We start from the raw sequence: 22,362 nt of genomic DNA on the forward strand, positions 1-22,362 counted from the left end.
CCCCAGCCCATCTTTTTCATTTTCTAAGCAAACATCCCTACTTCCTTGCACTATTTTTCATAAAATCCTTTTCCTTTTGTGGCTATTCGCTTTGCTCCGATCTTGAACGTGGACCCGTAACCTGAACATAATTCTCAAGGCAGAGCAGGGTAAACTCTCACCTTCCTTATTGTGGAACTTATGCTTTTATTAATGCATCCCATCTCTTACTCTCTCTCCTCTTTTTTAACCTTCGCACACATGTCATATATTCTGTTTTGAACGCATGATAAATGACAAGACTTTGGTCTTTTCCACCCAAACTATTTTATAGATGTCATTATCTTATACTTTATATCCCGAGGCTTTTTGTGTGCAGAATGTATAATATACCCCATTCAGCGAGTCCTACGTTGACTTGAGTCCTCATTTTGCACAGGCGGAGATGGAGTTGAAGTCTGATCTGGTAACCCTGCACGTTCCCGTGTAAAATAGGATTGCAGAGGACAAAGTCAGGAAGATCCTTCGTGTCTGTTTCATTCAATCCCCTCGATTCACAGATCACGACCAACGTTCCTGAGATTGGTTTCCATAAAGACAGACCTGAAACCATGCCCGAGCGTCTTCCTTCTGAGGAATGACTTTGACCAGCTCAGGTCCCACACTGGCACGCTTTCTTCACGGTGGACGAGCAGACCAGCTGTGTCCTACTGAGAACCCTCAAGAAAAACGGCCGAAGGGCCAGGGCCGAGGGGGCTCCGCACCCACCACGTCCCGGAATGCCCATCCTCCATCCATCAGCACTCTGGGGTTAGTTTCCAAACAGGCCCTGTGGGGAAGCTGATGGAAAGTCTGAATTGTTCTTTATGCCGAATGCTGGCCCGGACAGGGGACCAGAAAGGTGGAGGAAGGAAGAGTTGCTCTGAAGGAATGTGTAGTTATTAGCATTTCAGTAGACGGCCTTACCAACACTATTAGAGTTTCAAAGGACGGTGCTTTCTTCGGGTTGGTAGACGTATTTGTTGAGGGCGTGTACTCCTGCCCCATCCTGTTTGCCTTGGCAGCGTGGCCATGGCAATTAAGATATGGGCACAGGGAGGAATGACAGGAATGCAGATGGGCCTCGGCACCGGCACATCCTGGAACGGGGCGCTGTGCTATGCTCGTTTTAAGGAATCACGTTCGTTTGGGTGCTAAGCAGCTCTCTGTTCAAGGTCAGGCCGCAGCTGATGAGGGGAAATAAAAACGTCTTTAAAGTAAGACTGTGCACTGCACAGCCGCAGCTGAGCCCTTCCAAATGTTTGCGTGTGTGTGATTTTTATTGAATTATCTGAGAGCGAGCCCAAGAATCATCGTGTGAGCTTGGTAGACAGCGGCTATGAAGTGCACCCATTTCCATCCGCTCTCGGGACACCGGGGGAGAAACTGAGGAACCCTGATAGCCCGCACGTCCAGAGTTCAGACAACCCGCTCCGGTTTATTGTATACCCCCGCACAGGAAGGGAGGGCGCTGTCGTTTTGAGAAAAGAGAATTCTTAAGAGGAAAAAAATAATGAGTTTCTTCTCTTCAGGGAAGCGTCAGGTCTGTCTTACGCCCCCTCTGTTTTCTTTCGAAGTTTTCAGAAGCCTTTGCTGTGGACAGGGGTCAACTTAGGTGGCTGCTGAGTTTCTCTGCACAGACAGCAGTGTAGACGGGACAGACAAACGTCCCTGCAGTCCCAAGTCAGCGGCTCGGCTCTGCACTTCCCAGACAGCACCCAGTCCTCCCTGAACAACAGCTCCGGGGGAAGCCAGGTGCTTCTTACAAGGGCCAGGGCGTGAGCAGGACCAGGGCACTGCAGTGGTGTGTGCAGACCACATACACACCCCACACACACCACACACACCACACACACACCACACACATAACACACATACACCACACACACCCCACACACACCACACACACCACATACACACACCACACACACATCACACACACCTCACACACATCACACACGCCACACACACCACACACACCACATACACACCCCCCACACACCCCACACACCACATACACACACCACACACACCACACACACACCACACACACATCACACACGCCACGCACACCACACACACCACATACACACCACACACATAACACACATACACCACACACACCCCACACACACCCCACACACCACATACACACACCACACATACCACACACACACCCCACACACACCCCACACACACCACACACACCACACACACACCACACACATAACACACATACACCACACACACCCCACACACACCCCACACACCACATACACACACCACACATACCACACACACACCCCACACACACCCCACACACACCACACACACCACACACCCCACAACCAGAGTGAACTAAGGAGCAAACTAAGGTCAAGGGACAGACAATCCCCACCAAGCCAGCACGGGGCTGCCCTACCTGTCCTCAAGGACACCCTAAAATCGCTGGAATAGCTTTGACCGGGACAGGCGTGTAGGTTATGTCATGGAGATGTCCCCTTCTTGTCGTATTACATTTCTATCAGACTACTTTTCCTGGGCTCCAGGGGACACACATCGTGGTACTGGTTTCCAGGGTGTCGTGTGCCATTTCACACGCGATCTGGGCCGACAGGCGGGGCGGCGGCGGTGAGGCTATTCCCCAAGGCCGGCAACTCAGCTGAGAGGGTTCCGGGCATCGGAAAACCAAGAGAAAAGCCAGACCCATCATGTCATCGGAATAAATGTTTTCAGCTCCCGTGTTCACAGGTGAAGGGCCAATAAAGAGCATATCCGCTGTCCAGCCCAGCGCCACGTGACACAATCCTGAGCACACCGACGGTCACAGGAGTCCTGACCGGGCCACTGGGCAACTCCTCGCACATCCTCTCAGCGGCTCTTCCACACCAGAGAAGACCCTTCAGCAGGGAGCCGCTGTGTGCGAGTTAGCTCCAGCCCGGACCAGAGATCCGAGGGGCAGGAAGAGGCCCCCACCCATCCATGTCACCTCCCGGGGACGCCCTCTGGGAGACCTGGCCACGCTGAGCAGGGGACAACACTGGGAACAGGCGCTCTGTTGGGGGGAGGGGTCTTTGTAAGTTTCGGAAGCTGACTCTGTCATGTTCCCAGTCCTGGGTCCCAGCTCCATACCCAGGACAAGGCCTCCCAGCACCCAGTAGATGCTCAATAAACACAGCACGAGGAATGAACTCCATTCCCAAACAGCTCAGTCGCTGCCAGCTCCCACCCCTTACATCTCCAGGTGACTTCGTTCACACGGTCTGCCACGTGTAGTAAGCACCTGCGCCGATAACCCGGCCAACCGGGCAGCGTTACCCCACTACACTCCTGGGGACGCCACCACCGCAGGCACACTGGCGTGACTGCGGCGATCCCCGACTTCCCCGAGCTGACACGTGCTGGTCCTTGGACACCAGCTCAGGGGTAGAAAGGAGCCGGTGGAACAACCCTGTGATTCTGCAGCTTGAGAGAGACAGCCACCTGGGGATGAGCACGCGTCTGCCCACCTGGCCCTGGGGCTCTGGTTTTCTCCTCGTTGTTACTGCGACCAGCTATCCCAGTGCCAGGAGCAGACGCATCTGCAGAAGCCTGAGGGTGACAGAGTCCTGAGAAAGTGATCGCTACTCTGGCAGCCCCCTCGGGGCTCACGACACCCCAGGGCCTTCTCTGTAACTGGTACTTTGGGAATGACCTAGAGACAAGAAGCGGGAAGCGTCCAGGTTCCCCAGGGTTTTGGCAGGGGATGCAAGATGTCTTTAGAACAATCTGCTCTTTTTTCCGTGGTAGGGGACGGGAGACCGGACCACAGGCGGCTGGGGCGGTGACTCGGAGATGCCCTTTGACTGTCACCTTTAATGACCAAATCATTTCTCGGTGTTCAAAGAGTCTCCATGATTGCCCAGGAGTTTGTAGCACTTTTACAGTTTCCCTCTGCGTGCGGGACACCAGCGGTGGCCTCTCTCCCCCAAGACGGCCTCACAGAGGCCACTGGGCCTGGACAGGCCAGCAATGCAGCCCAGACACAGAGGGACCTCTACAGACCCCGCCGACCCCATCGCTTCCAAGTTGTGAAACCAACTGACCATACCTGACTTGTTTATTGTAAGAAGGAAGATGGGGATGGGGCAGGGGGCTCAGAGAGGCACAGGTGCTTCTCCATAGCTCTGCCTAACGGGGCGCTATGTGTGACGCATGCCCACTGCTCGGGGTGCCCCGTGTCCTCTAACTACAGCGTCTAAGCCTGCAGGGCACACCAGGTGTGGTTCGGTTCTGGTGGCCTTCTGGGCTGCATTCATTTCTATGAAGAACGGCCCTGATGGGCAGGGCACTCGGGCCAGAGGGAGGACACAGACAGAGATACACATCACGGGGGGCTCAGCACCTTAGACTGTCTCAGAGCAGGATCTCGGGAACCCAACAGCACCTCACGAGGTGGAGCCACACACACAGGGAGTCACACGGAGTCAGTCCTATGTCCCCAGCCCGGAATCACCCACCTTGTCTCCCAAGTCGAGGGTCAGTGAGTAAGGGACGTGGCCCCGAAGGAAGGACCCGGGCTCCTTTGTGTGTCTTTCAAATGATAACACTAACCCTTTCCTCTAAGAATTGCTAGAAAGGGTGAAATGAGGTCATGAATATGAACACAGTGGAGACTCGATGGACGTACGTTTCTATTATTAACAGGCCTCTGGGGACGGAAGGGGACGCTGTTCGGGTCTGGTGCCAGTAAGACTCTCCCAACCAGGAGCAGAGAGAAGGTCACGTCTGTGCAGCCGGCAGCAGTAGCTGACGCTGGGCTCTGCCCTGCTCCTCCGTGTACAACCACTGGGCACTGTGGGCAGGAGACCCTGATTCAGGAGGACGTGTCTTACAGAGCCGGCCCCACACCCACGCCATGTGTCCACCCGCCGGGTCGCTCGCATACACACCAGGTGTAAAGGCCACCTCGACGCTTTCGCTATTAGCAGGACTCGCACCCACATCCGACTCACAAAGCGCTGAGTCATCCATGCACGACCTTGGTGACATCTCACAGAAGTGCTAGCTCAAGGTGTTCCCATTCTACCCCACCACACGAGGCGGCTTCAACTATGCATGAAAAAGATGGTCCCTTCTAATGCCACGACGTAACGGATGACAGGGCGCTGTCCTGGAAAACAGGACACGTGCTCCATGCATTCAGAACCTTTCCAGTACTTACAGGACCTTTTTTCTCCATTAAACAAATAATAGATCAAGATGTTCTGGAAGAGAGAGGGGGAAAACCTCGCTAATAACTTGATAGTATTTAAGTCAGCTTTCTGTCCATCTTATATGCACAGAACACACCGCCACAAACTCGCCACGCGTGACAAAGGCCGTGATGTCGAAATGAAGGGGGGAGAGTGAGGGGGAGGCGTCCCTGCGTCATTTCACAATCTCGGGGAGGCTCTGGACTGAAAGGCAAACCAGCAGGCCTGCTATTGCGCTGCAAAATGTTCCCGTGTTTTCCTTAATGTAGATTCCTGTTTCCAACAGACGACATATTTTTTAAAACAGACACATGCGTTCCTGCCTTGCATTTTGGCCCCTTCTAAAGACCATTTACCAATCCCTTGGAGGTTATGCATAAAAAAAGAATCCAGGGTTCAGAGCCTGTCCAAATGTGAGTCCCTTTTGGCACGTGGCCTTCCGATGAAACCCCTGTTTCCATCCTACCCCGGGTTCTGCCGCTGTCCTGGGGTACCCGGGGGCAGACTCTCCAAGTCTGAGGCTCCCTCGCGTGGTTTTCTCTCCTCCTGGTTGGGAACTGCCTTTCCTTTGCTTTGCATTCTTCCCCGAAACGATTCCTTATCCTCTAGTGCTTCATTCCAAACCTCAATCATTTCCAAGAAGATTCTACAAAACATCGACTCTACTACTCGTGCCATGGGACCACCTCCTCACCCACACACGTATCTTCAAAATCCGAGATGAACGCTCAGTAGAGAAACCACCCACCACGCCTCCATAGACCACTTGAAAAGGAAGAGGAAGGAGGTCCCGGGAGGAAGCCAGAGGTGGCGTTTGAAGGTGGGGGCAGGGGCTGGTCATGGGAGGCCTCTTTCTCAACCCAGACTCGTGCGTCTGATCCCCGGCTACTCTCTACGGGCGAGTCGTCCTGTCTTCTGCCTTCAGTTTGAAACGATGGAAAATCATTCTCTGGATTCTGTCCCTGTGCCCAAATGTCCAATGGGACACGGGGCACGGCAAAGCCAGCAGAGAAAACAACGGGACTTCCCACAGGGAAAGGACCCGACTACCTGCTTTCATTTGGACAGGAAGCCTGGCGTGCTAAGAACGAGTCACTCGTCGGTCTGGCGTGGGGATGACTCAGTGCCCGCTCCTGTCTGGAGGTGTGCCGGGAGCACACTGTCTCTGGGCTGGGGATTTTGTGTGGCTCCTGGCAACTTCATTTCACACCTTCGCTTTTATAATTTTCCACCCTCCGCTACAAATACTGCTTTTGGGGTGAGAGTCAACCAAAGCATCATCTGTTGAAGCAAAGAGCAAGGCTGTGGCCGAGGGCCGCAGGGCAAGACGCTTCTTCTGGTTTTATTGTTATTATTTATATGCTTTTATTGCCCTGGCCGGTTTGGCTTAGCGGTTAGAGCGTCGGCCTGTGGACCACGGAGCTGCGGGTTCGATGCCGGTCAGGGGCTCATACCTCGGTTGCGGTTCATCCCCAGCCCTGGTCGGGGTCACGTGGGAGGCAGTCAGTGGAAGTGTCTTTCTCACATCAATGTTTCTCCCTCTCTCTCTCCTTCTCTCCCTCCTACTCTATCGGAAGATCAACGAACAATATCCTCGGATAAGGATTAAAAAACAAAAATGAAATATATTTTTATTGCCTTTTTTTTTTTAGAAAGAGAGGAAGGGAGAGTGAGAGAGAGAGAAACATCAATCGGCCGCCTCCTGCACGCCCCCTACTAGGGATCGAGCCCCACCCAGGCCTGTGCCCTGACCGGGAATCGAACTGGGACCTCTCAGCCCACGGGACACGCTCCATCCACTGACCCACACCAGCCAGGCTCCTTCTGGTTTGATTTCCAGCCTCATCACAAGACAGCCCTGAGCATTTCAGGGTGGGGTTGGGGGGCTATTTCTGACACCCTGGCTCCGTTTCCACACACACTCTCCCCCCAAAAGAAACTGCAGCTCTGTTGAGGGCCCTCAGGACAGGCCCAGCGGGGGAGGGCAGAGAGGACCAGGGCCAGTTTTCACTGTCTTCCTTTGCTGACCCTGGGTGTCTTGTCACCATCTGCTCCCCAGATAGAGTGAAGATAAAACTAAAATATGGGCCATGACACGTGCGTCTCTGGCACCTGGTGAGGTCTTCCTGTCGAAGACAATCCTCCGGGCTCCAGCCTACAGCTTCCCCCCGGTGCACACGAGCACGCGAGTATCTCATCCGCTAGCTCTGTCCACCGGCGCCCGGAGCTCCGCACAGCTGCCTGGGGCTCCGCCTCGAGCCCCGTGTCTTTCAGGAACATGACAACACTGCCCTTGTCCAGAGGTGGAGGGTGTGGCTTCCTCCGTGACCCGGGCGCTGGCACCTACTGAAGGTGTGGTGCTGAAACCCAGAGAGATTCCAGGTCTGGGGTTCAGGAGGCCCAGACACACCCCTGGCTTTGCCACTGCAAAGCTGGCCTTGGGGGGAAATCTCCGCACCTCCTTCGGGCTCCGCTGCCTCCTTTGCAAACTGTGAGTGACACCCACCTTGCCGGGGGGTTGGGACGGGCAGAGGAAGTGAGAACCAACAGAGGACGCCGAGGGACTTGGCTCATTCCGGCCTGACTTGGCCACTCTTATCCCTTCTCCAAACAAGTTTCACTAAAGTGAAAATCAAGACAGACCTTGGAACAGGACCTTGGGCAAGCCACTTACTCTCAGAACTGCATTTAGCATCTATAAAATGGGGACCATACAGCCTCTACCTCAGAGACGGGGGGACCAAAGAGGAAAAGCAAGAGCAGCGAGCACCCCGACATTTAGCCCCTGTTATTCTTTTCTTAGACTCTCAGTTGCCAGCAAAAAGGCCGTTTCTGGTGAATCGCTGTTCACCTTCCCAGCTACCTGGTCACCAGGGATTTCTCTGAACTCGGAGCTCCCTGGTCAGCCGCCCGACCCAGCCCCCACCCTGCTCTCCATCTGCAGATGAAGCAAAACTCTGGGAAATATCACACTACAAGGTAACAGGTCTGGAATGCTTGGCATCTCAGGCGCAGTTCAGTTGCGTCTTGGCACCAGACACATATACACAGCAGCCCAGGGCCAAACTACATTTGGCTGCTCCGTGCAATTCAAATGAAGATATTGAAAAATCCTACAGCTCTGTAAACATTCGTACTGTTGGCTAATCAAAGGGATTCATGTGCGTGTGTGTGTGCGTGTGTGTGTGCGTGTGTGTGTGTGTGTGAAGCCATCTACAGAGAACATGGTGAGCGGGTGGTTCTTTTCCGTACACACACTAAGGAGCACACATGTACACACACTGCCTCAGTTTGCAAAAGATAAACGATTCATGTATTTCAGGCCAGGTGGACTCCACTTCCAGAGAGGACGACTTTCCCCCAAACAAACAGACCTGGGCAATTGTATTCTGGGGGTTCTGTCCCTACCCATTCCACCACACTGCCACGTCACATGACTGGTGACGGACTTGAGCTTCCAACAAATGGGAAGGTGTCATGATGACAGCGGCCGCGGTGGCGGGGGTGTGCCCTGTGTCCCTGTGTCTACCACGTCACAGCCACTGACTCTGGGCAAGCTCCTCATCTCTCCGGTGCCTTATTTTCTCACATGTGAAATGGAGAGAAGAATACCTATCGATTATGGCCAGATCGGTGAATCAGCATCTCCATCACGCTAAGCATACCGGGAGGGTGAGAACCACTCCAGAAGAAGTAATCGATATCATTACTGTGGGGACTGTTCTTGTTATTATCCAGTAAGTGTGGAGAAAAGAGGTAGATATAAGTCCCTGGAGCAGGTGAACTTGTTCCTTAAGTCAGAGACGTTACATGCAGGGGGACTTCCAGGCCAACCTTTCTCCACCAACTAAACGCAGGTGGAGAAAAACGACAGAGAAAGGTGATGTCCCAGCCAGGGACTTAAACGTTGGCCTTCAAGGATTTAGACGCCGGGACGGCTCGTCTCTCCCTCCCAGGAACAGGGGCTCCCCGTTTTCAGTGGCTCCGTCTCATCTTCCAGCTAGCTAACCTTAGGCTTTGTCCACGGGGCCCTCCCCAGGGCACCCCTGAGAACAACGGGAAAGCCGACCGAGCACCGGGAAGGAGGAAAGGTTCGAGTTTTCCCACGAGTACAGAAAACAGAGCACGCTCTCCTGGTCTGCTTTGGCAATTTAGGGTCCGACTGAGGCCGCACTGCCCCCGCAGGTGGCAGAGGGCCCTGTTCTGCGGAGGCCGGGGTGACAGCGACAGTTGGCAGACAGACCCCCGAGTGGCTTCGCCAGCTCTGGAGAGTGCTGCTCACGCGGCCCCAGGCCCAGACAGCAGGTAAAGGCCAGCTTCGTGTCTTTCCAACCTGCTTTCCTATTACCCTCCTTCCTCTTGGTCCCCTCGGTCCCCTGGGTCCCCTCAGAGCCTCCCCTCTGCATTCCCAACTCATGCCGTTCCCTGGGTCCTTCTGCTCAAGAAAAGGGGAAGAGAAAACACGACAATATGCATAATGAGCTGAAACGGAGCTCATGGGAGCCTCGTCTCAGGGTGCATTTCCCAGAAGTGACAGGAGAAAGCAAGGGTAGTGACAGAGAGAAACGCGCTCAGCAGGGTCTTTGGGGACCTCCGCCTGCACCCTGAGTGAACCTGCAGACCCACGACACCGGGCGGAGTTCCTCCCACCCACAGCCAGCCGGCAGCAGCACAGGACCGGGCTCGCCGGGGGTCAGGAGTCGGTCCAGCGGCACAACACAGGGACGAGGAACAAGCTCAAGGGGAAGACAGCACTGGAGGGACCCTCCGTGCCCCTTAGGAGAAGGAGCCCCGAATTGAATGAATCACCCTGCTCATTCGGGGCGGGGTAGGGGCGGTGGGGAGGGATGTCCCTGTGCTTAACTGCATTTTACTGGGGCGTTTTATTGACGGCAGTTGCGCTGAGAGAGACATGACTCAGACACCCCGCATCCAAAGGCGTAAGGCGCTGCGTCCTGATGGCATTTCCATGTACCAGGGGCGCGAGCTGCACCGTAAGGGGAAGAGCCTGCTGTTTGCACAGACGTGATCTGCTCTGTCCTTCCTACTTGCCTTCTCCCTGCCAGGCCGAGGCCCCTGCCGCTCAGGCGCACGCAGGGGCGTTGGGGTTCGCACCTCTGAAAGGCTGGGAGTTCCCGTTGCCCTTTGCTGGTAAATCTCGCTCAGCAATTTTTTGGTTTGTTTTGATGATTCTGCCTTGGGTCAGGCAGTTTGTTTACAAGTTGGCTCCCATAAAGAGGCTGTAAGCTACCTGAGGGCAGGTATCGTGTAATGATAATGGTACAAAGAATAGAAATAGCCCGAACGGCATGGCTCAGCGGTCGAGCGTCGACCCTGCACCAAGAGGTCACCGGTTCGATTCCCGGTCAGGACACATGATCAGGATGTAGGCCCGATCCCCAGTGGGGGACGTGCAGGAGCCGGCCAATCAATGTTCTCTCTCATCGATGTTTGCATCTCTCTCCCCCTCTCCCTTCCTCTCTCTCTAACATCAATAAAAGAAAAGAAAAATTTTTTGAAACAAAGACTAGAAATAACAAAAGCTGTATTGCTAGTTTAGAGGGACACACCACGCATCCTGTGTACCCACGGGAACAATCCCATTTCGGTGGAAGGTAAGACACTGAGGCTTAACGAGGGAATGTGCCCAGTCCGGTGCTCTGCACCTGGAGACAGGGAGGCCCCCACCCGTCCTGGGTGTGGGGGCCCAGGGGCTTCTTCTGGGCTGTTTGTGCTCTGTCTCCGGGGAGATCCCTCCCTACCTCACTTTTATCCACCTCTGTGACTCAGGCACCAGGCCCCAGAGGCAAAAGATGCTCAGTGGATATTTACGGAATTAAACGGAATAAACCAAAAATCCCCGCATTCTTGTTCTCAGGGGGGATCCAGGCAGGGCTGGGAGGGAAATGCCAAGGCAGAGAGAGGCAGCGCGTTGTTGTAGAAATAGTTGCTAACACAGCTCGCCCATGCGGGTGGGTTCCGGGAGCTCGGGGCCCCACCCCGGTACGACAAAGAGGGCCGCTCTGCTTTCGTTACTTCCGTCAGTTTTTAAACACGGTCTCTGATGTGACTGTCCTCTTCCAGAAATTGGTACCATTTGTAATTTTTCCCCCCTAGGCTTTTAAAAAAATATCACTTGCTTCATCTCAGTGTATGCCAACTTGATATTAAAAATGTGGCGTGGAATTTCTGGCTTTCTGTGATTCTCAGAATAGGGAAGCAAACATGTTACAAGCTTCCCTGATTGCATTTACGTGAGTGAGTGAATGAATGAATGAGTTTATTCAGTTCCTACCCTAGGAACTACCCTACGTGTTAGATCATTTCTTTTTATTAAGTGCCAAAAAGAAGTAGATTTTTAAAAATTAATTCCCGTTTTAGAGAAGAGAAAAATGAGGTTCCGTGAGGGTGACTGACTTGCCCAATGTTAGCCAGTCAGGATTTCCCCTGGGGTTTTCCCCAAAACCCCTATTTTCATTCTTCTCTATCACAGACTAACTGTCCCTCTCAGAATCATCTTTGGCTCATACATGAGTCACTTTCTTGGCTTATCAACAGTAGGTTGGGATAAAAAAACACACACACACACACAAAAAGCAGAAACAAGTGTTGACATCCTCAGAAAGTTGAAAGAAAGGGACCACCGTCTGTTCTCACAAACACGAGAAACAGAGAGGCCCGTTATAGGAACCCTTCTGTCTAGACAGATGACTAAACAGGGTCTCTCCAGGGTTAGACTTGAATTTCCTCTGTTCAGCCTGTTGGATACTTCACAATAAAAAATAAAAAAAACTGCTTAGAGGCTGCCGTACCGATCGGACCCTCCTGCACTACCAGGAGAGCAGTTTAAAAGTCATTCCGGTGCCGTCTGTCTGTGTTAGAGCTTCAGGCAGAAATAACAGAGAGAAGAGAGAGGGCCCCCAAAACACTTGTGTTACTTGGCTGAGGACCCCAGTCACAAGCCTGGCGGTCCCTTTCTGTCTCCAGAGGGAGGCGGGTCCGACCCAGGTGTCCCCACAGGACTCTCTGTAGCAGGAATGGGTCAGAGTTGGGCTTCTCTTTCCCAGGGGCGGACAAGTAGCTTGTCCCCTGTTCTTCGAGGGCCTTGGGGACTTTGAACATCTAACACATCAGATGAAAATACCGAGCGTGAGGAGAACGTCAATAGACTTCAGTAAGGCTGAGAGCTAGAAGCAGAGGCCGATGCTATGATCTTTTCAAAAGCTATTGCGCCCTGGCCGGTTTGGCTCAGCGGTTAGAGCATTGGCCCTCGGACCAAAAAGTTGCGGGTTCGATTCCAGTTAAGGGCACGTACCTCAGTTACAGCTCGGTCCCTGGCCCTGGTCCAGGTTGTGTGGGAGGCAACTAGTTGATGTGTCTCCCTCACATCAAAGTTTCTCTCTCACTCTCTCTCAATCCCTCACACTCTATCTGAAGACACATGGAAAAAATATCCTCGGATGAGGATTTAAAAAAAATAAAAAGCTATAAATATTGTTATGCTTAGTTGACAGAAAGTTCCCCCAGGTAGGCAGTTGGGGGTTGGCTAGCAGGTCAGGTGGCCCCCTGGGAAAACTGGGGACATGCCCATGGACAAAGACTTCTTTCCTTTCCCAAAATGTCCTTCACAATATGCAAAGCACTGTGTCTGTGATGGTCCTTCTTTGCAAAATGCATCCACTCCCTCATTTAACAAGTATTTCTTGGGGTGCCTGAATTGTTTCTTCATATATATGGGGTCAAGTAGGACCACTGGGAACTGAACACGGCATTTCTCAGGGTGTCATTAGGATGTCACATTGCACGCTGCAGTGATGACCCCGTCAGGACAAGAGAGTGATTAAGAATGCACCACGTTTCACATCCACACCTCTGTGCTCCCCGTTTCAACTCCGCAAATGGGGAACACAGAGAACAGTTACACTCAGAGGCTACCACCTGGCTTCAACCCCCGCAACCTAGCCCTTGGGTTCTGCCGTCTGCCTTGAACTTCCACAGGTTTGTAGGCGAGAAATACTAAATTTAAAGAAGAAAAACAAAGACATCCAACCATCTCTTTTGTTCCTTTTCCAGAAAAGGATTTCCCAACCATCTAGACCAGCGATTTTCAACCTTTGGCATCTCATGGCACACAGATACTGATTACTAAAATTGTGCGACACACCAAACAATACATTCTTCACAGATCTGACAAAAAAATTGGTATAATTTGGATTCATTTGCACTGGACAGCTATTGTTGTGTTGGTTGTTGTCATTTTTAAATTGGGAAGGCTAAGGGGAAAGCAGTCAGCGGCCCTGGCAGAATAGTCAGGTATTACACGTTTTAAAAATGCTTGCAACTCATTGGTTGAAAATCACTGTTCTAAATACATATTATTCTCACTCAGTGGATTCTCCTCTTCTGACTCTCATCCTTTCATGCAAAACTTTCTTATTCGTATTGAAGTTTCTCATCTTAGGGGAGTGGTTTGGAGTCAGACAGACCAAGTTCAAGTTCTGGCTCTGCGGGAAAATTACATGATGTCTATGAGCCTTGATGTCCTCAGCTATAAAGCTGAGAGTGATAATAGCAGTTATCTTGTAAGGATAATATGGGGATTAGCATAGTGCCTAATATAAATATTCAGTAACCAGTGGCTATCGCTGTTATTCATTTTATTTCTAAAGACAGAATCCATCTTCTTTATCCATCAACACTCCCACCCAAACACATGCATTTGCTTCATGGAGAAGCTCACTCATATGAGAATATGGATAGCTAGACAAAAAAAAACCTCTCAGTTTTAGCAAAAACTATATAAACCCCAAAACAGAGGTTCTCGACCTAGTAGCTTAGCTGGTCTTGGTGCTTCATTTGTCCAGTTTCTCAAAAACAGTCCGCTCTCCCCCTAAACAATAATACCAGAGCAAACAATTTTTGAAGCCACGGTGGCCAAAGTTCCCCAGGGAGCTGCCCTCCCCGCCCCCTCCCTGTGGACAAGGGACGAGGTAAGTAGCAGCCGTGGGAAAACAAGCCACACAGCCCGAGGACATAAAGAAGCGACTCCTGCTGTGGATGCGAAAACAGATGAGTCCTCTCCGCTTTGGAGCAGAGACACAATCCAACCGAATATGAGAAAAATATGGTCTGACCATTTTGATTCCACAAGGATCCAAAACCAATGTAGACTCCGGTCGGTGGACAAAGTTCACATTCGACAGAATGGCTCTGGGAGCTGCATGATAACGCACAACAGGGCGATTCAGAAATGCAGATGTCCCACCATGTGCAGAACAATGCTGTCTTTTTCCTGCAATTTCTCACCACTGACCCCACGAGCAGGATGCAAAACCTCAGCATCTGCTGCTACTAAGAATAGGCTGTGGAGATGATTAGGAACTTGCTAGCATGCTCGGGGGTCATCAGCACGGAGGGGTGGCTGTCACTGCGCGGAGAGTCACACAGGACATGCCCCGTGCCAGGCAGGGTCACTCTAGTTTGCTCACCGGACACAGCAAGGAGGAGCATGGCTCTGACCTACTGATAGGTCCGTGTCAGGAGACCCAGGTTGAGGTTAGACAGGATTCTGGAGAAGCACACGGTACATGATGCTAAAATCACTACCTTTGCGTGAAACTCACACGGAGAGATAAACAATAGGAAAGTCACGCTCCTCTCTGCTTCCAGCAAACAGTTAAGCAGGCAGACTTATACTCTCCTGCAGGCTCGGCCTGGGTCCTTACCGCGGACGACATCTACCAGCTCCTGTTGGGCATGTCAGGACCGGGGTGGCAATAGGCGACCCTCAGGCTAAGGGTGTCCCTGCATGTTTGGGAGGTGAGCCTGAGTTCCAGAGTTTCCCTGACATACATAAATTTCACACAACATATCAGGACTTGCTTCAGAAACCCAGTGCTACCAACCCACGGTGCCTCCGACACCAGCTACGTTCACCTCAGCTGAAGGAGCGAGTCACATCGAAATGGACGACAACGACATTCATGTCTGTCTTACAAAGTCAATCGACTGATTACTCAATAAACCTGCATGATAAAGCTCCTCATAATTCCACAGAGAAAACAAGAGTGTGGATGCGATCACGTCACACCCACGACACAGCAGCCCACCCCCCTCATCCACAGAAAATATCTTCCAAGACCCCCAGCGGATGCCGGAAACCATGGAGAGCACCAAATCCTACATATACAGGTTTTCCTACACATCGGTCCCCGCGATCGAGTTTAATTTATAAATCGGGCACAGTCGTGGATTAACAGCTGTAAATAATAACAGAATAGAACGCCTGTAACAACATACTGTAAGAAGGCATGCGGAGGTGGGCTCTCTCTCTCGTAACATCTTATTGCAACTGCACTGATCTTTCCACTTAAAGGAGGCTCTTCACGGACTCCCTGGACACACCCAAGTTGCCACCACCACTCTTGATCTGTGGGACTACCATGAGGTCAAATAGGGGTGACTTGAACACAAGCACCTCGACCCCTTGACAGTCAAGCTGATAACCAAGACGGCCATGGGGGGACGAATGGGCGGGGAGCGTCCACAGCGTGCAGGTGCTGGACAAAGGGATGGGTCCCCTTCGGGCCAGAGGGATGGGGATATCGAGAGATTTCATCATGGCACTCGAGTGGAAACTTATGAATTGTTAATTTCTGGAATTTCCCAATTCGTATTTTTTGGCCCGCAGTTGAGCGCGCACACCGAAACCATGAAAAGTGAAAGTTTGGGAATAAGGGGGGACTATTGCAGAGAACGTTTTGTACACGGTGACATCTTTCTCTTTCCCCCAACTCTTCCGCTTCCACTGTGGTAGACAGCATCACTTGTTCTAAATGCCTGTCCCTGTCCCCTGGGCCAGGACTACTTAGTCTCGCTCTTGTGCCGGCTTCCTGTGCTGGTGGCATGGGGTCTGGCCATGAGGTCTGCATGCCCAGGGGACAGGCTGCTCCCTCAGCCTGGTCACAGAGCAAAGCCAGAGCCAAGCCCCAGTCCTTACAACAGGCATGAGATCGATCTCTGCGGCAGGCCGCCGAGGTGAAGACAGAGCTCTAGAGAGCACCCCTGAGCCTGTGAAATGATGTTCTGTCCCCCACAGTCCCATCCTACCACGGCACCTCACGGCAGAATTTCACGCGCGACCGGTCAGTGACATCCTCGGAATGCACCCACGTTGAATAACCGATACCTGGTATCACAACCGTGCCCCGTTCTCCAGCCTCAGTATTTCAAAGTGGGTCTCCCAACACATTCGCTTTTTCAAAGGACCACACTAAGTGCTTCTGCTGTTTTCTGAGCAGCCGTGCGAGGCCACGGAGGAAGGACCCAGCACAGAAGGACACACTGTCTCCTCCCCCAAAACATAAGCAGCTTCCTATTGCTGCTTCATGAAGGCCAAGCTACACTTTCAAAGGTCATCTTTCTAGCAGCAAATATCACCTCCCCCAAGAAGCCTTCCTTGACCCCTCTGGACCAAGGTAAGCAAGTCCTCGACACCTTTCTTAGAAGCAACCACGTGGTGTCGGCGTCTGGGTTTTGTTGGTTTGGTTTGGTCTCCTGACCGCCTCACTAGTTACAGGCCCCTGGGGGCAGGGTCCACGCTGTCCTCTGCCACCGACTGGCAGGCAGCTCTGGTTCGGATCGGTGACGAGTGACATCAGCGTCCCAGGGGAAAGCCTCAATGTTCAACACTTCAAAGTCAGAGCGCAAACTGGCCCAACAGAAATGCTTTTGGTGGTAAGAGGCACCGTTTTGCAAATTCCTTGGCTTCTGACCTCCTTTCAAAGTTTAGGCAAAGGCACCACTGGACGGATCCAAGACCTTTCTAAGCCCGACCCTCTGCTTTCCTTGGGAGAGGTGGTCATTCTCCCAGGGCAACGCGTGGTCACCTACCAGCTCAGCACCACGCGTCCCTGGCCACCGCGTGGAAGCCGGCTGTGCCCGGGTGTGGCAGCGAGTACAAACCCCGACAGCTGTCATTCGCCCTGTCAGCCCGAGATGGGAGGCCTGAGAGGCTATTTTCATACCCAGACGGGTGCCAAGATAGCTTCTTTCCAGAAAGAAAGGGGGTGGGCCTCCAGCCACTCAGGAGTACTCCTTGGAAAGCATCCCCCAAAACATAGGCCACATACAGAAGCCACGGTGGTCTGTCCAATCACGGGCTACAGGAGGAGCTCAGGTCACAGGGGGTCTGCCTGGAATTCGGGGCACAGTCTACTTTCACCCCGACACGCAGCAGCAAAGTGCCACTCCAGGCTATTGCAGAGACTTTGGCACTGTTCTCAACGTGACAGCCTCAGGGACCCCTTGGCTAAAACCACCCTTCTCCCCACTTTTGCGAGAGGAAAATCCCAGCTTTATGAGGGCCTCCAAGGCTCTGCATGAGCCGTCTGTCATGACTTCTCTAATCTCATCTCCCAGGACACACCTGGGGCATGTCAGCAAGGGCCCCTCCTGTCCCCTCTACCGGAAATGCTCTTCCCCAGAGAGCCCCAGGCTGTTCCCTGACCCCCTCAGGTCTCTGCTCAGAGACCACCTCTCAATGACCTTCCACACTGGCTTATTTAAAATTGCAACTCCCCTCCCCTTCCCCCATCCCTGCTCACTTTTCTCCCCCATAACAGTTATCAAAGCCTACCATTCCTTATCTTTTTAATTAATTGTCTATCTTCCTCCTCCAGAATGTGGAGTGCCCCGGAGGCGAAGTTCCTGGCTGTTTTATTCACTGACAGCATCACTAGTGCCCAGAGGGGCGCCTACCACATGTCAGACACTCAATAAATACTGCTGAACGGACTCATCTGTCACAGGGATGTCTTCTCTTTGCCTCTGTCTTCCCACGAGCTCGGCCTGCACTGGACATTCATCTTTAAAAATCTCTGTGTGTAGTCAGTGCAGACACCGCCTTTCACGGAAGGCTTGTTGGCCAAGAGAATTACACCGTCCGTCGTTCTCCTCATACTTCAGTAGCCCCGGGGGCTGCTGGGTCATGCCAGCCACGCAGAAGTGGGCATTTCTCTACCCGTTGGATGCCAACAGCACAGAGTAGTTACAGAATATCCGCCCTGGATGGCTGGGTTTCAAATACTCGGTGGTCCCACACCAACATCAGAAATCAGGAGGTGTACCACTGCATAAAGAAAACACCAACCACCTCCTCACTAACTTTCTCCTGAATAGCCAGGCGGATTTCCACCTGCTCTGAACCTCTGGCGGGAAGAGACACTCTGGAGAGAGAAGGCTGCAGTTCCGCCACACTGCGTTTGGCCGAGATAGTGGCGTTTACATTCCAGTGTTGGCTAGATCCTTACCCCATGGAATGTCCCAGAACAGGATTTGGGCCATGAGGAGGTCGGCAGTGCTCCGACCAAACACCACCTCGGGGAATGAAACCGTATCCATTGACTTCTACATTGTAAAACATGCATCACTTAGACATGACGCATTGGGTTTGAAAACCTTCTCGCTCCACGGTTGCCCAGTTGAAGGCCCTTGAGTGGAGGAATCCACTCCCATGCGTCGCTTCCAAACTAGGCATCCACCCCTCGCCCCTGTGACTAATTCACTCCCTTGCAAACGCCTTGTCCCTTCTGGGTGAACAGGTATGACAGCTGCGAGTAACAAGTCTCCTTGATATGTGTGTGCATTTGGGAAAATGGACAGTCCAGGGTGAGAACGTGTCTGTGCTGTGAACTCAGGGCCCCACACTTGCGGGACCGCTGATGAAACAGTCCCCACCGGGGCTGAACCCTTCTGGCCGGGCCGGGCCTGAACAGACCTGCCCAGGGGAGCAGTCAGGTGGGAGTGGCCCGCAGTGCCACTCAAACGTGCAGGCCGGCGGCCCCGCCCACCGCAGCCCAGGCCTCTGCAGGTCCAGGCCACCGCAGGAGCCAGCAATGCGGCCACGCGGGGAGACCCGCCGCCTGACATCGACAGCGCGCACCCCAATGCCTCTCACTCCGTAAATACTTGGAAAACACACCAACCGACCCGGAATCGCGTTCATGACTTTGAATCCGTTCATTTCTGGAGAGACTGTGCCTGTTGCTTATCTGCTGGGTTTTTACATCTTATTAGGAAATCTCGCAGGCAGACCAACCCCATCCTCACCCAGACTGGGCGTGGGGGGGGTCGTGACTTGAAAAAGGGAAACCTGACTTAGCAGCCGCAGGGCCTTGGGGAGCGGGAAGAGTGTCACTCTCCAGGGGGGTCCCTGGAGGCTGAGGAAGCCTGGGAGCCCCCAGTCCCGTCACCGGACTCCCCAGTCAGAGGGAGAAAAGCAGGAGGCTCCGGCCGCCCGGCTCCGTGGACAGGAGGCGAGGGTCACGCAAGGTGACGGGACGGCGCTGGAGCCCTTGGCGCGGCCGGCGGCCTGCACTCCGCACGGGGAAACTCACCCTGACCCCGGCCGCTTGCCACTTGGCACCGGCTCACTTACATTTTTACTGAATTACTATTTCTAAGAACAGGGACGACAAAAAAAAAATTAAAAATGCAGAGCCCCGCCGCTGGGCAGTCTTCCAGGCAGGTCTGGGAGGGTCTGCAAGGGGTTCCCACAGGCCTGGGGCGGCGCGCGGCGGGGCCCCGCGAGAGGGATGTCTGGGTGCAGCCTCCCGGAGCTCCCCTTCCACACCCTCAGAGACGCTCCTGGTTTTCCCAGACTCTCTGGAGCAGGGTGGGTTTCCAATATTTTTTCATCAAAGGAGGAAGCTTGTAGCCACGAAGTGACCAAAAGTAACCCCCAGGGAGGCGTGTCTGAGAAACACCAGCACAGGACCAGGGTCGGTCTCTCCAAGTGTTTACTATGGGGAGAGGAGTTGAAAGGAAGTCAATCCAGAGGAGGAGGTAAAAATAATAATAGTAATAATAATAATAAATATATATAATTGAGGAATAGGATTCCCAAGGGAAAGCAAACACATAAAGTTTGGGGTCTCTGCAGTGCAGTGGGGGGCATGGAGGCCAGGCCTGAATTTAGGGTTCGGCTCTGCCACCAGCCAGCGGGATGAGCGAGGCCCAGGTACTGACTCTCCAAGCCACCGATTCCTGAAAAAGGGGCATGGATAACCTGATCCTTCCCAACTGAGCGACCACCACTGGGAGGGCCAGGGGCTCTGCCAGGAGCATAGGGGGCGTCCCATAAATGTTTCCCTTCTCTTGTTCCCTCCCCTTTTCTTTTCTAAAAAGCTATTGGGGGAAAACATCAGACAGTTAACTCCTTGGTTATTAAGACAGTGAAATAAAATGCACATAGAGACAGAGTATAACATAAAATTCACCCCCCAAAAGAGAACTGTGAACCTGGATGAAACCTTTTTGTTCACTTGGCAGCGTCTAGTTAGCCACTCTGGGGCTTTCTGGACTAAAATAAATGTATAATCTCAATAAAACCAGGTTTTGTTGTTGTTGTTTTTAGGAAATCCCAGCGTAGGTCACTGTAAATAAACCATTTTATTCCTTGATCCCTAAGAAGCAAGGGTAAGCATGATACATCGCAGCGTAGGTCATGCCAGTGAATCAGACATCTAATAGAGTGATACAAACATTTCTTTGGTTCCTATCTGGGACCCTTGCCCACATTTAGAATCAATATAATCCAAACCTCCTCAGAGCCCCAAAATGCAGAGGGGACCAATGCCAGGATCACAGGCCACGCCCTCTCTTCCTGAGCATGGCTGAATGGGCCCCCGAGTTCTCCAGGGTCGGGAACATCTAAATCCCATTCTTTGCTGTGGTCTCATTGACCAGCATACAGTAGGCTCTCAATAAAAGTGGCTCAATTGATTAATGCTCCAAAGCAGAGTGGAGCGAGACCTCTGGATTTGGTGTTCCCAGCCCGACAAGCTCCCAGGTCCAGTCGGCTGGCATCCTGACTCATCACGACCCATGTTTTCATGTAACCCAGAAATGACAGCATGGAGGTCACACATCATGGCATCAGCATAACTCTCCCACAGGCCTCCCTCTATAATGTCAAAGGAGAGCGGAAAAAAACATCTCCTCATTAACTGAGCAACTACTATGTGCCAGGAATAAGGACATAGATATAAATACATTTTTTTTTTAAAGGACCCTTGACATTCTGGTCATATGGTTCAGCCTTCCAGAGAGTATCCTCCATGGGGGCGAGGAGATCAATATTTCACATCACTCTAGAACCCCTGGGACACATCTCTCATACACCCCACAATCCATCCTGTCACATACAGCGATCAAGTCACCATGTGATTTCAAAGCTATTCATGAGTGTTTGTCATAGGAAAGGCTGCATTTCAGAATTCCATGTGGCCTCTGCCACGTTCCCCACCGGAGACAGACACTAACGATAAAGCCGACAGCACTACGTCAAAGGAGGTAGAAAGCAGACACGTGTACTCACCAAGGTACCCACAGAGCACCTGGGACTGTCTGGAGCACCAGCTACCCACTGAGCCAGAGGGTGTTGTAACAACTGGGCAGACAGCTAGGAGTTTTAAAAAGCACAGTCATTAGCTATTTTACTGATGATTTGCCTTGCACAGAGCTATACAAAGACTCAAAGTAGAAGAGGCCCCCAATGAATGCTCTTATCATTTCCCCCAGAATGATATATAAGGTCCCTGCTATTTGGGGCCAGGAGATTAGACACTGAAAACCTATGGGGGTTTCTGGGTTCTGGTCCCAGATTTTTGGCAGCCCTTAACCAGCTGGGAGACTCCTGAATTCAGTGTTCCCTTCAACACGCTTTGGTGTTAAAATAACAATGTACAATTTATACACCGAGATGTTAAAATAAATACCTTGACTTCTATTAAAGATGAATAGGAAAGGCCTTGACCTCCTTTGATGAAAGACAGCCTACCTATTAAGAATAAAAGCCTGTTTTTCATTTTGTTGGCCTAGATTTGGGGTTTCTTAAAACCACCTGTCGTCATTTCTCACCCGCACGTGAAAACTCCTCTGTGAATGAGTCAAAAATACAAGTGTGCATTGGTCTGGGGCTGCTTAGCTACAGTTGAAACACTTAGGGCTCCCTGAATGGGATAAAATGTATCTTCCATGATCGTTATTACATCCTGAAATTTGCAACTCTGTTGCCTTTAAAGTAGCAGCAAATAGATCTTATATATGG

The 22,362-nt window shown here is 52.2% G+C and overlaps 1 protein-coding gene across 3 annotated transcripts in view; it reads right to left on the reverse strand.

The window, feature by feature from the left end:
* The window catches only part of TGFB2 (transforming growth factor beta 2), a 73,052-nt gene that overhangs the window by 35,307 nt on the left and 15,383 nt on the right, over positions 1-22,362 (reverse strand). Inside the window, exon 2 of one of the 3 annotated variants that reach the window (XM_036277677.1) lies at positions 21,631-21,714. The exons of the other annotated variants lie outside the window; for them this stretch is intronic. Coding sequence (XP_036133570.1) covers positions 21,631-21,714 — 84 coding nt within the window. The remainder of the gene's footprint in view (positions 1-21,630; positions 21,715-22,362) is intronic. 3 annotated transcript variants of the gene reach the window in all.

This window comes from Molossus molossus, unplaced genomic scaffold, assembly GCF_014108415.1.
Source record: "Molossus molossus isolate mMolMol1 unplaced genomic scaffold, mMolMol1.p scaffold_m16_p_23, whole genome shotgun sequence".
NCBI lineage: Eukaryota > Metazoa > Chordata > Mammalia > Chiroptera > Molossidae > Molossus > Molossus molossus.